This window comes from Vulpes lagopus, chromosome 13 (assembly GCF_018345385.1).
Source record: "Vulpes lagopus strain Blue_001 chromosome 13, ASM1834538v1, whole genome shotgun sequence".
In the NCBI taxonomy this organism is placed as follows: domain Eukaryota; kingdom Metazoa; phylum Chordata; class Mammalia; order Carnivora; family Canidae; genus Vulpes; species Vulpes lagopus.
In genome coordinates, this window is record NC_054836.1 from 42709319 (window position 1) to 42722765 (window position 13447).

At 48.5% G+C, this 13447-nt stretch overlaps 1 protein-coding gene across 4 annotated transcripts in view; it reads left to right on the forward strand.

Annotated features, from left to right (window-relative positions):
- Positions 1-13447, forward strand: part of MTURN (maturin, neural progenitor differentiation regulator homolog) — a 66909-nt gene that overhangs the window by 23099 nt on the left and 30363 nt on the right. The window contains exons 3-4 of one of the 4 annotated variants that reach the window (XR_005983512.1): positions 1013-2770; positions 2936-2997. Coding sequence is in view for 1 of the 4 variants with exons in the window: in XM_041727862.1 (XP_041583796.1) it covers positions 1013-1123 (111 nt within the window). In the remaining 3 variants the exon portion in view is untranslated. Of the gene's footprint in view, positions 1-1012; positions 6371-13447 lie in introns of those variants that run through there. The other 3 variants (XR_005983511.1, XR_005983510.1, XM_041727862.1) reach the window with 3 other exon arrangements.

A 13447-nucleotide genomic window follows, 5' to 3' on the forward strand; every position in this document is an offset into this window, starting at 1 on the left:
AAATTTTTAAAAATCTGTTATCATGGTAAAGATGCAGTTTTTAACCATGCTCTCTTTACAGGTATGAGCATGTTTTTATATCGTTACTAAAAATACTATCTTAAGTAGGTATATAAGATCCCATCTAACAGATGCACTGTAATTTAACCAAAAAATTAAACATTTCAGTGGTTTTCACATTTTTCTATGTGTGTTATAAATACTAGCAGTACATGGTTTTAGGGAAGAAAATCTAGAGGGTAGATTTTTGATGTATTGATGGAACAGTCAGCATTGTTCATTGTACTACTGCTGACATCCCAGATGTGTGGGTGTGTGTGTATGTGTGTGTGTGTATTCATGCGCATGTGTGCGCATGTGTGCATGCACAGATACTATATTGTACATTGGTGATGTGTGGTTCCATGTTTTTTTTTTTTTAATTTTTATTTATCTATGACAGTCACAGAGAGAGAGAGAGAGAGGCAGAGACACAGGCAGAGGGAGAAGCAGGCTCCATGCACCAGGAGCCCGATGTGGGACCCGATCCTGGGTCTCCAGGATCGCGCCCTGGGCCAAAGGCAAGCGCCAAACCACTGCGCCACGTTTTGATACTTAAAAGTAGAGAGTCTCCAGGCTCCTCAAAAAAACCTGGCCCTTTGGGCACTGATCCATTGAACGATTGGCATTTCATCCAATATGTTTATAAAAATAGTTGTAGGGTTGGTTGACTCCAGTGGGAAATCCATAGCTGCTGTGCTAAGTCCTGCTGCTGAATTTAGGGACGCCTGGGTAGCTCAGCGGTTGAGCATCTTCCTTTGGCTCAGGGTGTGATCCTCAGGATTTCCTGCACGGAGCCTGCTTCTCCCTCTGCCTATGTCTCTGCCTTTCTCTGTGTCTCTCATGGATAAATAAATTAAAAATCTTTAAAAAACAAAAAAAGTGCTGCTGAATTTGAATCAGATGACTTTGGTCACCTTCCTGCCCGTGGGCCTTTTGGCACTCATGGCTGGTTCTCTTCTCTCTCCTCCAGTTACTGGGGCTTCCGGATGCAGATGATGATGCGTTTGAAGAGTACAGTGCAGACGTGGAAGAGGAGGAGCCAGAGGCGGACCACCCCCAAATGGGGGTCAGTCAGCAGTAACCTTGCAAGGGCTCCCGTCTGAGAAGGAGAGTGAACCCCCTGGTACCTGAGGTGGGGTCGCGTGCTCCTGGGTTAGCATTTTGCATTAGCACTTCGAAACAGGACATCTGACTCCCAGCATCCAAATTAGAACTAAGTACCTTTTTATTGACCACAAAATATCTGGGATGAGCTTTGCTCGGAAGTGACCTGAATTTTACTCCCGTTTCAGTGGGTTTCTATGGGGTTGTCTCGGTAGCCTTTGCCATTTTGAATTTAGAGTCCCATTTTGTGGCTGACTGTTCTCTCTTGAGCTTGTGTCGGAGAACTACCATTCGCTGACTCGAATGTAGAGAACTCTGAATGTATTAAGGATATGTTTTGAGTCCTCACAGGTGACATTATGGAGGGAAAGCATGACAGAGAAGAAATGCAGTCTGCACTTTTTACGTACTTTTTAAGTGTCCGTAAGTGAAGGAATTTGCTTATGAAGCATGGGTTTTAATATCTAGTCATTAAACTGCACAAGTGCAAATACAAGGGCAGGAAAGGATAATCACTTAGCTTTGGATGAAGAGGGGAAGAGAGGCAGAGAAGCCTTTGTCGAAGTGTCCTGCCGTTACTGAGTTACCCGGATAGATAGCAACTGGTTCATGGTTAGTAGAAACATTACTTGCATGTTCGGTTATTTTAAAACATGCTAATTCCAAAGTCACTTTTACAATCCAAGAGTGGAAAATATAAATGGGGTGACATAAATTATTGATTTCTTTAAACTGTTTATAAACCGTCCCACATATGAAGTGAAACATTTACGTTCTCTCTTTATAACCAGATGGCAACTTGTTAAATCATGAAAACATTCAGAATCCAAGTGCCACTTAAACTTTGAAGCCATAGATAAATTTAATGGGGAAATAAACCAGGATAAAATTTTTTAAAAATATGATGGAATCCTTCTTTACTTTCTTAATTTGTCTTTTGTTCCTAAAAAAAAAAAAAAAAAAAAAAAAAAAAAGGTCAAGAAAAGGATCCCCCACTGTATAATTTATTGAAAAAATTGTCGTCAAGTGCTTCGAGGGATCTAACTGTGGTGAATTTTTAAAGCGATATGAAAGTGGAAATCTTTCAGCTGTGGGTTAGCTTGGTGCAAAGGGGGAAGTTTCAGTGATCCAAAAAAACTAAGACAACTCACAGAAACAGCTACTTAATAATTGGAAACACTGCTGTCATCACTTAGCCAACAAATACTTCTAGGGGAAATCCTTTGTAATGCTAACGTGAAATTATTTAAAGTGTTCATTTTCTTGGACCCTTCTGGATCTCTCAGAGCAGAATGCCTCCTTCACAACCCTTGACTAAATGTAGCATCTGGGGTGCGAATGTTTTTAATGTGCATACACACGTTAGGTTATCATAGTTTGGGACTTAAAAAAACCAACAGCAGCAGCAGAGAGCACAGCGTTTCTGGGAGTCTTGTGTATCTTCTAGGCATATCAGTATTAACCTGATTATCTCACCATTCTCTGTCTAATTGATTGGTGCCATGAAGAGCTCGGCTGCTTGCGGTGAAACAGCGTCCTGCAGTTTTAAGTCATGGGCTAACACAATACGGTGGTTTCCATCCATGCTTCAGTACCACGTTTTTCTTTTCTTGGAACAACCCAGGTGAATTTCAAGTGAAAATGACTTTGCTTCCCAGTAGCCCATTCCCACAGCAAACCTCGGTGTCCCACCCAGTGGGGTGAGCACCCGGCCCCGAGCGCAGGTTCAAGGTGCGCTGTGTTCTGTAGCTGGCACTCAAGTTTGGTAACCTCTGCTTTAACACAATAGGCCGAAAGAATGACCTCCTGCCACTGAAATGAAGAAGCTTGACTAGCTTGCTCCATTTGAAGGTAACCTGGAATTTTATACATAGAGGCTGAAAAGCTAGATTTACGTGTGTTTGCAAATGGAACGGATGTTGGTATAAAACGTGTTTTATGAAAAAAGTGTGTAGGCTTTGACCAAATGCATTTGGGCGTATTATCATGTTCACGTTCTGCTCGTAAAACCTGAACTGAGATCCACTCAGCCTTTCGGTGGGCGGAGGAGAGATCTCGTCTGTGTTCTGTCCCAGGGGTTGAGGATCACGGTACTGTATGTTACTTATTTTCATGGCAAAAATCCCAGAAGGCATTAGCGAATGGAGCCGTTTCCTCTAAAACTTCCTTTTTATTCTGATCGGGCACCTCCCCGCCAGCACCTGCTGCCACACGGGCCTGTGCACACGCTCACACCCACCTGGCCCGTGTTCCGTGCGGGGTCGTGTGTGCAGGTCAGAGCCGCCTGGTGCCGAGCTCTCTGGGTCGGGAGCGTTGTTATGCAAGTGGTGCCCTGGTTTGACAGGTCCCTGACTTGCACAGACACATAAACCCTTACGAAGAAGGCCGGGTGGTGCCGTGGGAGGAGTTAGGAGAGAGACCTGGGTTCTAGGCCTGGCTCTGCCCGAGACCGCGTGACCCTGGGCAAGTCCCCTAACTCGCCTGAAACAACGGGTGTCGGCCCTTCTTGCTTTAACCGCTGTCACTCCACAGTTGCCCTATGATGTGCGTGTGTACGCAGAGCAACTCGAGCAAAGTTTCGTCAAGGAAACTTTTTTTAGGGAAATAAGAACTAGAATTGGAATCTTGCCGAGATGCTGTCCTGAGGACGCTGGCCACAGGGCTGCCTTAGAATATGTTTCTGTTGGTCCGTGAGTGTCCAGACCCCCTGGAGCCTGAGGGGCTGATGGCTTCCCATTCCTTAGACGAGGACAGGGTCAGGCGTCAGATACAGAAACGTGCCCCAGATGTGCAGGCTGTGTCTGCAGAAGGCAGGGCTTTTCCCTGGGCCCTGGCAGACTGTGGCTTTGGAAGTAGAGTAAGTTTTAACATAACCAGGAGGGGAGAATTTGCATGCAGAGCTGGGAGAAAGGGAAAGAGCAGTACTTGGACTTTTTTGCCATGTCATCCAGTAGAGAGGAAGAAAAGTGAGAGAGAGAAAGAGAGATTGTGTGTGCGCGAGCGTGTGAGCATGTGTGCGCGTTGGGGGGATTGACGGCCTGTTGATCACTGTGGGCCAGCTGTGAAGTCCTGCCTGTGATAACCTTACGAAATCTTGAGATCCAGGCTTTGAGTGAATCCGAGACGTTTTTCCTATGGTGGCCTAGTCACTGTCTCTGCCTGACAGTCATCCTGAGCACACTTTGCACCCTTCAGGGAACTGGAGGATGAGTTAGGGAGCTGGGGTGGGAGGTGGGTCCCCACACGATGCCTGCCCCCACCCAGGTTCAGTTACGCCCACGTCTCCCAGACTCATAGCAGCACACAGGACTTTGGTTTGTTTGTTTGTTTGTTTTTAAATATGACTCGAATATGAAAAGTCTCTTATTTAGGAATTCTCCTTGTGTCCGGTGCCAGAATTAGCTTTCCAGGGTCCTTAAGTGAAAAATCTCTCTCCTCTCGTAGCTACCGTCATTTTTCATGGACAAATGGAAACCTTTCCTCCAGCACAACTACATCTCTAGATATTGTGTCTGTCTCATAAGAGCACAAAGTGTATGGACCTAGGGGAGCTGCGCTTCCAGAGCATCGTCGGAATTTATGTTTTAGAAACCTACCTTGCATATTAAAATTCACAAGTTGGGAAATTGGTATGAACAAATCTGATTTCCCACGGTTCAAGAGGCACATTAGGAATAGGCAGGACTTAATCTGGGGTGGGAGGAAAGGAGTAAGGGAGAAGGGGAGAGTTAGGGTCTAATTCTTTTAAAAAAAGAAAAAGCCAGAAGACAGGTATCACATAAGGTACAGGAGAACTGTTTTCGTGGCTATCCCACTAGGAGGTGGCTTTGCTCAAAGGGACTGCCTGCATGTTGAGAGTCAAGACCCATGTCGGGGATGACTTTGTGGCTTTACGGATACCCCGCAGCCAAGGAGACAGCAGGTGTCCTGCAAATCTGGTGGAGGTTTCCTCGGTAAACCAGCTGCCAGCCGGAGAAGCCCGTCTTCCCAAAGTGCTAACACACCTGTGGGCTCCAGTCACCTTGGGCAGCCCGTGAGCCAGATGTGACCCACATGTGCTTGCTCTCAGCGTGGAGGAGGCCGTGGGTCAGGAATGCTGCCCCCCCCCCCAGGCCTGGAGAGCAGAGCCCACCTACCCCACGGTGCTTCAGGTTGTAGAAAGAACACAATTAAACCGGCAGCGGATCACAGATCCCTCTTCCCTATAGCGAGTGTTAACCCCAAAGAAGTGCCACTGCCTATTACTCAGTCTTCAGATTACCAGAGAAGCGTAACTTTTTTTTTTTTTTAATGAAACATTAATCCTCTTCCACAAAGATCCAGTTAGTTATCTCGGTTTGGGGACACCAGGTATGACATGATAGACTGAAGTCTTTTGGATTTTACACAGAATACTGAAAACTTGCCAGGATGCCAGTAGCCTCTGGTGTTCATGGCAACGTGGTGTCCATGGTAAAATAGCTATGCTCACATTCCCCTGGGATTAAGTTGTTAAATGATATGTTGTCTCTGATACTTTTATTTAAATTTGTATTACCAAAATGGTGGGCCCATGAGCATCACCTGTTAGAAACCTCGTTTAAAGTACCGTGTGGCTGGATAGACCCGGGCAGTTGAAAGCGTGTGCCAAGCCACATAAACAATTTACTGAGAACTGTATTCCCGTTATTTCAGTATCGAGAAAGCAGATAGTCTGTTCTTTGTCAAACTGCCTTTCCCTGTTGTTTTCTTTTGTTTTCGTTTCTGAAGGGTCGTTTTTTTACTCTGAGTACCTTCTGATAGCCAGGCGGGTAAAGACACAGCAGTACTGTGTACACACGTCACCTCTTCAGAGGAGAAGGCAAATGATCAATTCTAGGGAAAATCGGAAACGATCCGTGAGCCAGTCTTCATCTGTGTGTGAGAGCAGAGCTTAGCCATCTACGGGAGAAACAAAATCAAGGAACGGTTTTGGGGTTCTTTTTCCTTAGGCAAAAATGTTTCATGCAGGGTGTGTATGTTTTCTTTGCCTTTATATTTCCTTTCCTAGAAATCTCTTGTAAATGACAAAACTGTGAAATGGGTTGCCAAAAAATTGTTGCCCTTTGTTTTAGATGCCACAAGCAGTGTAAATCCCAAACGGAACCCTGTCCAGTCTCCTCCTTCCTCCCTCCCCAGAGAGTGAGGATCTCATCCACCAATGTAATTACCATACGCTTGCTATTAAAGAGCCTTCCAAACTCTGGTGATGTTTGCCTCTTTTTTCCCCACCCTCCACAGTGTTTGGTCCAGAGGACACCTCACGCGACGCAAACGAGGGACAGAGAATGAGGACCACCAGCCAGCATTGTGGTTGCCGCAATGCGGCCGGGGAGTGGGGGGATGTTTGCAGGAACCACTGACATGATTCAGATGTTAGCAGTGGATGTGTTTTGAGGCTTTAATATATCTGTTCCGGTGTGGCTGGTGGGTAGTGATTTTCCAGTCTTCCTTCAAACTAGTACTTGAAGTGTGTATACGAGGACCCTATTTTTTTCTATCCTAGCGAGTTACCACGTGTACTTTGTGACACCAGTTAGAAACCTGTGGTCACTCTGTGACAACATGATGCTGTTTCCCCACGGCTCTCCTCCCAGTGATTGTTATTCAGTAAACAGTGGCATCCAAAGAGTAAATCAGAAGTCGGTGGTAAGTCCCATTATTTGATTAAGAGCAGTTGAGGTTGCCTTAACAGACACAGCGGAGAGGCGTACGTGTGCGTGTTAGATAACTTCACTGCTGGTTCTCTGGGACACGGCTGTTGTCAAGACACTGCTCCTGGGCCGTGGGCTGTGTGCGAGCATTCCGAGCCTCGCTCAGGCTTCAGCACGGTGGTGGCAGGATCTTCCCCAGACAAAGCCTTTCTTCTGGGGGAATTTCTTTGTTACTGTTATTTGATCTCTTGCGCAGATCACCTTTTTAAAATGTAGCCTGGCTCCTTTATCTAAGTGCAGGGGCTCGTGTTAGAAAGACCCACGTTTTCCCCTTTGCGGTGAATCATTCTGCAATCGGTTGGCTGGGAGAAGAGGTTCTAGGCCAGTCTCCTCCCTGACCAGCATATCTCCCCGTCCCCTACCTTTGTTCCCTCATCTGTAAAAATAAGAGTATGGACTCATTTCCAAGTTCCCTCCAGGCACTAGCCTTGTAGGAATATATCTGGTGTTGGCTTAGTGGGGCTAGGGAGGGCGGGAAGCAAAGTTTATAGGGAAAATGCTGTCTCGTGGAACCAGGGCTGGGCAGCCAACATTGGCAAAACGGTGTTTCTCTGATTTTGAGCCATCTTCCCTAGGATCCCTTTTAGAGATAAAAACCCCAGCCAAAATAGTGGGTGTGTGTTAGCCCAAATGCTGACGTCCTAGAGTACTTTCTCCTGCCTTCCTGCGTTTCTCTTCCCTTTGTGATCAATGATATGGAAGAAGGAGCTACCACAAAATAGGAAGATTTGTGGTGTTTTGCTTGGGGATATAACAAGCAGTCTCATTTCTTTTAGAAACGAATCTCCTTTCCACAGGAAAGTCAGGTCAGGTGGGACACTTCATTGTTTTTTAGTGTTCATTGTGGACGTCAATGGGTTGAAGTCAAACGAAGTAAACAAAACTAAATCCACTACGCAGTGCTTGGACTCTGCACCGGGGCTGGAGCAAGCAGGCTTGTGCCTGTTTTGGGGGGTGGGGGGAGGTGAGTGGGGGAGGGGGAAGCTGGCACATAGTTTTGCCTGGTGCCCTGCTGAATTGGGGTGAGCGAACATTCCTTTCCCTTTGGCAGGCCTGGCCATCTGTTACTTTGGAAACTCAAGAAATGCATCCTGAAATAGCTGGCAGCGTGCTTTTCCTCTTAGATCCATAGTAGGAAAGTAACTTTGAAATACTGTCTATCTCTGACCCACCTTTTTTCCCCTTTTGGAGCAAAAAACATTGACATTTATAAAAAATCTGGGCAAGCTGTAGTTAGGCAGCCTAAGAGTGAGGTAGGCATTTCCTATTAGGTAACACTTAAGGGAGCAGAGACACATTTTCTCCTCCTTATTTTCTAGGAAAATGTGGCAAGCGCACAGATGGAGAAACCGGCCAGTCAAATTAAGTTGGTCCTTTGGGATGCTTTTTAATTGGAAGCCTCTAGAGGTCAGCACTGCATAAAGAAGGGCTTTCTAGTTCTGGGTCACCCAGGTGCCTACTTCTTGGTGCAGCGTTTGGGAGAAGGGGGTCAGCAGACCCCCCAGCATGGGGAAGGAGGCGTGAACAGCCCAGCTGTGCACGGGAGAGGATGGCGTAGGGTCCTTTCCTTCATACAAAATCCTAACATTTGTCTTGGGTTGTTTTTTTTTCCTCTTTCTCATCCATCTTTCTCTACAGCTCGCACACCCTGGTATGCGCACACTGTCAGCTCAATAAACACGACTTATTGACCAATCGATGAAGCCTGGCATTTAGCTCACTCGGAGAAGGGCTGGGGAGATGCCAGAGAGGAGCTAGACGGCACACTGCGTATTGCTTTGAGCAGGGGGGAGGCCCCTCTGTTCCCAGGCAGGCTGGGCCTTTCTCATTATCAGCCAGCGGGCTTTGCCAAGCCCTGAAGCTTCCAATCAAGCATCAGGATGGCATGGGCAGTGCTGGGACCCCAGATTTCTGCTTGGAACCCACATCGGGTGCCCGGAGGCTCCCACACCGGGGCTGGGTGGGGAAGCACTTGAGTATCTTTAGGAGATCTGGCTAGAACTGGGGTTGTTGGGAGCCGCTAAAAGCTGGTGGGACGGTCCTGGGGGTGGGGTGCTCCAGGGCACGAGATGCAGTGACAGTGTGCTGTGTGCAGTGGTAGCTCAGGCTGCATGCACCATGGTAGGCCAGTGGCTCCCAGAGGTACCCTGGGACACCTAGTGTGACAAGGAACAGGGAAGCCTTTGCTCCCCCACCCCTCTCTCCTGCTCAGGGTTTTCTTGTTCCTGCAATAAAGGAACAATACTGCGTTTGGCCTAACTCACACCAGGCAGCGTTGACAGCTGTCCTTTGCTGGGTGATCTGACTGAGCCTGGGACCCACTCACTGAAAAGGGATGTTGGTGGAAGGGACAATTAACATGTCGCAAGTACAAGGGAAGCCTGACTCCCGCAGAAACATCTTAACCCTTAGCAGCTTCAACATTCTCACTGCTACCATTAGGTTTTGAAATGACGTTTCTTTGACCCTGGTAAGTGTGGACAAGGCCCAAGGTCCCCTGATCCCTGGTGTTGGTTGTATTCTGTGCAAGTATGGAATGGCCTGACGACTCCGTAGTCGTCTTGTCGTGAAGCCCACGGTGCTGAGTGAAAACGTCCCAGCTGTGTTTGCCATTACATACAAAAATCTGCTTTAACAAACTTTTATAAAATCCCCCTCTAAGGGATCCCTGGGTGGCGCAGCGGTTTGGTGCCTGCCTTTGGCCCAGGGCGCGATCCTGGAGACCCAGGATCGAATCCCACGTCGGGCTCTGGGTGCATGGAGCCTGCTTCTCCCTCTGCCTGTGTCTCTGCCTCTCTCTCTCTCTCTGACTATCATAAATAAATAAAAAAATTAAAAAAAAATCCCCCTCTAAGTACCAGGCACTGTACTAAATTCCTTTTAACTAACTCCTCACATCCTTCCAACATAAGGCATATGTTATGATTGATAGTCCCCTTTTACAGATGAGGAAACTGAGGCACTCAGAAGTTACTTAGAGCTAGTAAGTACTGGGGCTGAGATGTAAACCCAGGCAGTTTGGCTTCCGAGTCCTTTTATTATTATTTTTTAAGATTTTATTTATTTATTCATGAGAGACACAGAGAAGGGCAGAGACACAGGCAGAGGGAGAAGCAGGCTCCATGCAGGGAGCCTGATGTGGGACTTGATCCCAGGATCCCCAACATCACACCCTGGGCTGAAAGCAGACACTCAACCACTGAGTCCCCCAGGCGTCTCCTGAGCCCTTTTAATCACTCTGCGCTGAATAGTGTCATCGGCGTTGGTCTCACCGTGAAGGAAACTTCTGGCTCTTTCTGTTCAGCATGACAGAGGTCCTGCCCTTACACTCCATGCCGTGGACGCTATTCGCTGCCTGTGTCTGTGCACAGGACAGACTAAAGAAAGTTTCTTCGGGTCTTTGCCTTGCCCAGGATCAAGCTGGCCACGCCAAATGGATTGGGATGAAAACTGGAATGTTCTTTCCAGTATCCACGTACTTGCAAAGATTTGAAAGTGATTGAAAGAACTGGAGCAACAGTTCTTCAGTTTCAGTGATTGCTGAGATCATTTAGTGCCTGCTAAAATAAGAGAATCTCCAGGCAGGGGCGAGGCTGTGGGAACAGCCAGTATGCCCCTTCTTCTGTACCCTTCTTCCTAGGTCTCACCCCCTGAACAGCCCTTTAGGAGGCCATCACAGACTCTTCTGATAGCAGAAGAGGCTATTTCAGACTCGTGGGCATGCAGGACCTTTTGCCCCATCTTACCCTGCAATAGCCAGGGGCCCAAATCATTCTGGAGTCAGGCCAGGGCCTGAGAGCAGGAATGCTCACCTCGTCCACTCCTATCTGATGCCGGAGGATGGGGTCATCACCACACCCTGGAGACTGGAGGCTCAATGTATCTCCCTGAGCCATCCCAACACCCTACCAGCCCACCCTCCAGCCCTTGCCTCTCCCCCAACCCCCGCCAAGGCAGTGGCGTACACCTCCATCAACCCCCTATCGCTGCTGCTTGTCTTAGCACAGCTTCTCGCAGAAGGAATGCCTGGCAGTCAAGGAGCACATTTCAAAGGCAAAGTCAATTTGCTTTGAAGCTCATCTGCTTGTTTAGATAACCTCTGCCATGGTTTCCTCTGCTAATGTGGAGAAAGAGGAGCCGGCCAGGTCATAGGCCGTAAGAGATGTTGGTGCCCCAGCCCTGCTTTCCTTGGTTCTGAGATCACAGGTGTTATCACATAGATCCCTCGTGATTGGGACCCTGTGGCCTTGGCGCACCAGCGTGAGTGAGTGGGTGAGTGGCCGCAGGGAAAGCATGTCCTACCCCGGGAGGAGTGCTTTTCCATTTTCCAAACGATGCACAGATGAAAGGAAGGAGAGCAGAAAAAGTGAGTCCCTTTAGGGGCGCCCGGGTGGTTCAGTGGGTTTAGCATCCGACTCTCAGATTCTGCTCAGGTTGTGATCTCAGGGTCATGGGATTCAGACCCACATCGGGCTCTACACTCACTAGACATTCTCTCTCTCTCTCTCTCTCTTCCTCTGCCCCTCCCCCTTGCTTGCACTTGCTTCCCCTCCCCCATAAGTAAATAAATCTTAAAACAACAACAACAACAACAATCCTTTAAATGTATCAATTCTCCAAGGAATGCAAAGCTGCACGGGTTTGGAAAGAGAAGGACACAGTGTCACAGGGTAACAAAGCCAAGTTGGTTTTCTGGATCTGGCTCTGCCTTCCCATATGGCCTTGGTCTTTGAAATCTGTATTTCTTCTGCTTAGAAGTGTTAAAGGCCACTTCGAGCCTTGGGCTGCAAGAGCAATCAAAATACAAACTGTTGTGAAGAATCAGCTTTAAAACGGGTCTGGGAAGTGTCAGAGTTCACCAGTTTCTGGCTCCAGTATTCCCTGTTATCGGAAGTGTGAATCTAATAACCAGCAAGGACGTGAGCCACAGCCTCACCCCAAATCTCACTCTGGGATAGGATCTTTCTTTCTCTCTCTCTCTTTCTTTTCTTTTCTTTTTTTTCTTTTCTTTTCTTTTCTTTTCTTTTCTTTTCTTTTTTCTTTTCCTTTCCTTTCCTTTTTCCTTTTTCCTTTTCCTTTCTTTTTCTTTTCCTTTTTCTTTTTTTTTCTTTTCTTTCATTTTATTTATTTATTCATGAGAAACAGAGAGAGAGGCAGAGACACAGCCAGAAGGAGAAGCAGGCTCCCTGCAGGGAGCCCCATGTGGGACTCTATCCCAGGACCCTGGGATCATGACCTGAGCTGAAGGCAGACGCTCGACCACTGAGCCACCCATGTGCCCCCTGGGATAGGATTTCAAGTTGAATGCACCCTTCCTCCGGTGATGCTAGCGTAGACTGTGTGGGGGTCGGCCTCTGCCCCCACCCCACTCCGCTGCCCCCCACCCTGGCCTGACATAGAGCACCTTGTAACTTACAGTCCACCTACCCTTGACATGGGGATATAATTTTATATTTACATTCTTCACTAGACACACTATGTCTTCAGAGGCATGTCCTCTGGATTTGCAAGTGGCCGTAGCTCAAACTGGACTCCGAGGAAGAGCCCTGTAGGAAGCACGCCTGCTGCGTAGCCCGCGCCGGTTCCCAGCTGGCTTGTGCGGTGGTGGTCACACCGGTGCTCTGGCTGAGGACCTGGGCTATACTTCATGATAGAGCTAAGGTCCCCCTCTCTTCTGACGTCCCCTTGCTTCAAAGACTCTCTCTGACCCTGGCCAGCTCCTAAATGACTCCTGTAGCCGCTCACAGGAAGGGCCACGCAGGATGTTAGGACCGGTTTGGGGTAAAGCTCTTTGCTGTGCTGGACACATAAACCAGTGCTTGGCTCAGGGTGGGGGAAGCATCATCACCCAGCCCGCCAGCTTTTGAAAAAGATCTCTTCCCCAGGGCAGCCCGGGTGGCTCAGCGGTTTAGTGCCTGCCTTCAGTCCAGGGCGTGATCCTGGAGACCTGGGATCGAGTCCCACGTCGGGCTCCCTGCATGGAGCCTGTGTCTCTGCCTCTCTCTCTCTCTCTCTCTCTGTGTCTCTCATGAATAGCTAAAATCTTAAAAAGATCTCTTCTCCAAAAGCAAGCCCAAAATGTCATCGCACTTGGTGCTGATGAACTCATCAAACACCTCCAGGTCGCCTGCTCTCTTGGGACCTGGGGCCAGCCCTCCGCTTAACGCAGGAGAGCCTATACCCCCCGAGGTGCCCTGCCAACCTTGCTCTGACCCCCTGCTCTTCGGCTCTGGAGGCGCACAAGCAAAACTGGCCCCGGGCCCTGGAAAACCTCCTTCGGGAGCCAGAGCTGGTGAGCCCGCGTGGGGTCCTGACGACACAGCCGCCGGAGCAGGTGCAGGTGCCCTGCCTGCCGCGCGGATCCATCCCCCCAGGCCGGGCCGCCTGCTGCTCAGGGAGGGCGGTCCAGATGTGCAGCAGGGCAGGGCAGCTGCCGGGAAACACAATGACCTCGGTCTCTTGGTCTGTCATCGAGACAATGGCACTCTTGTAAATCCTCCAGAAATGGAACTTCTCCTCTGGCGCCGCAGGGTGCTATGCTCTGGAGCAGTGATGTCACAAGGAGGCAG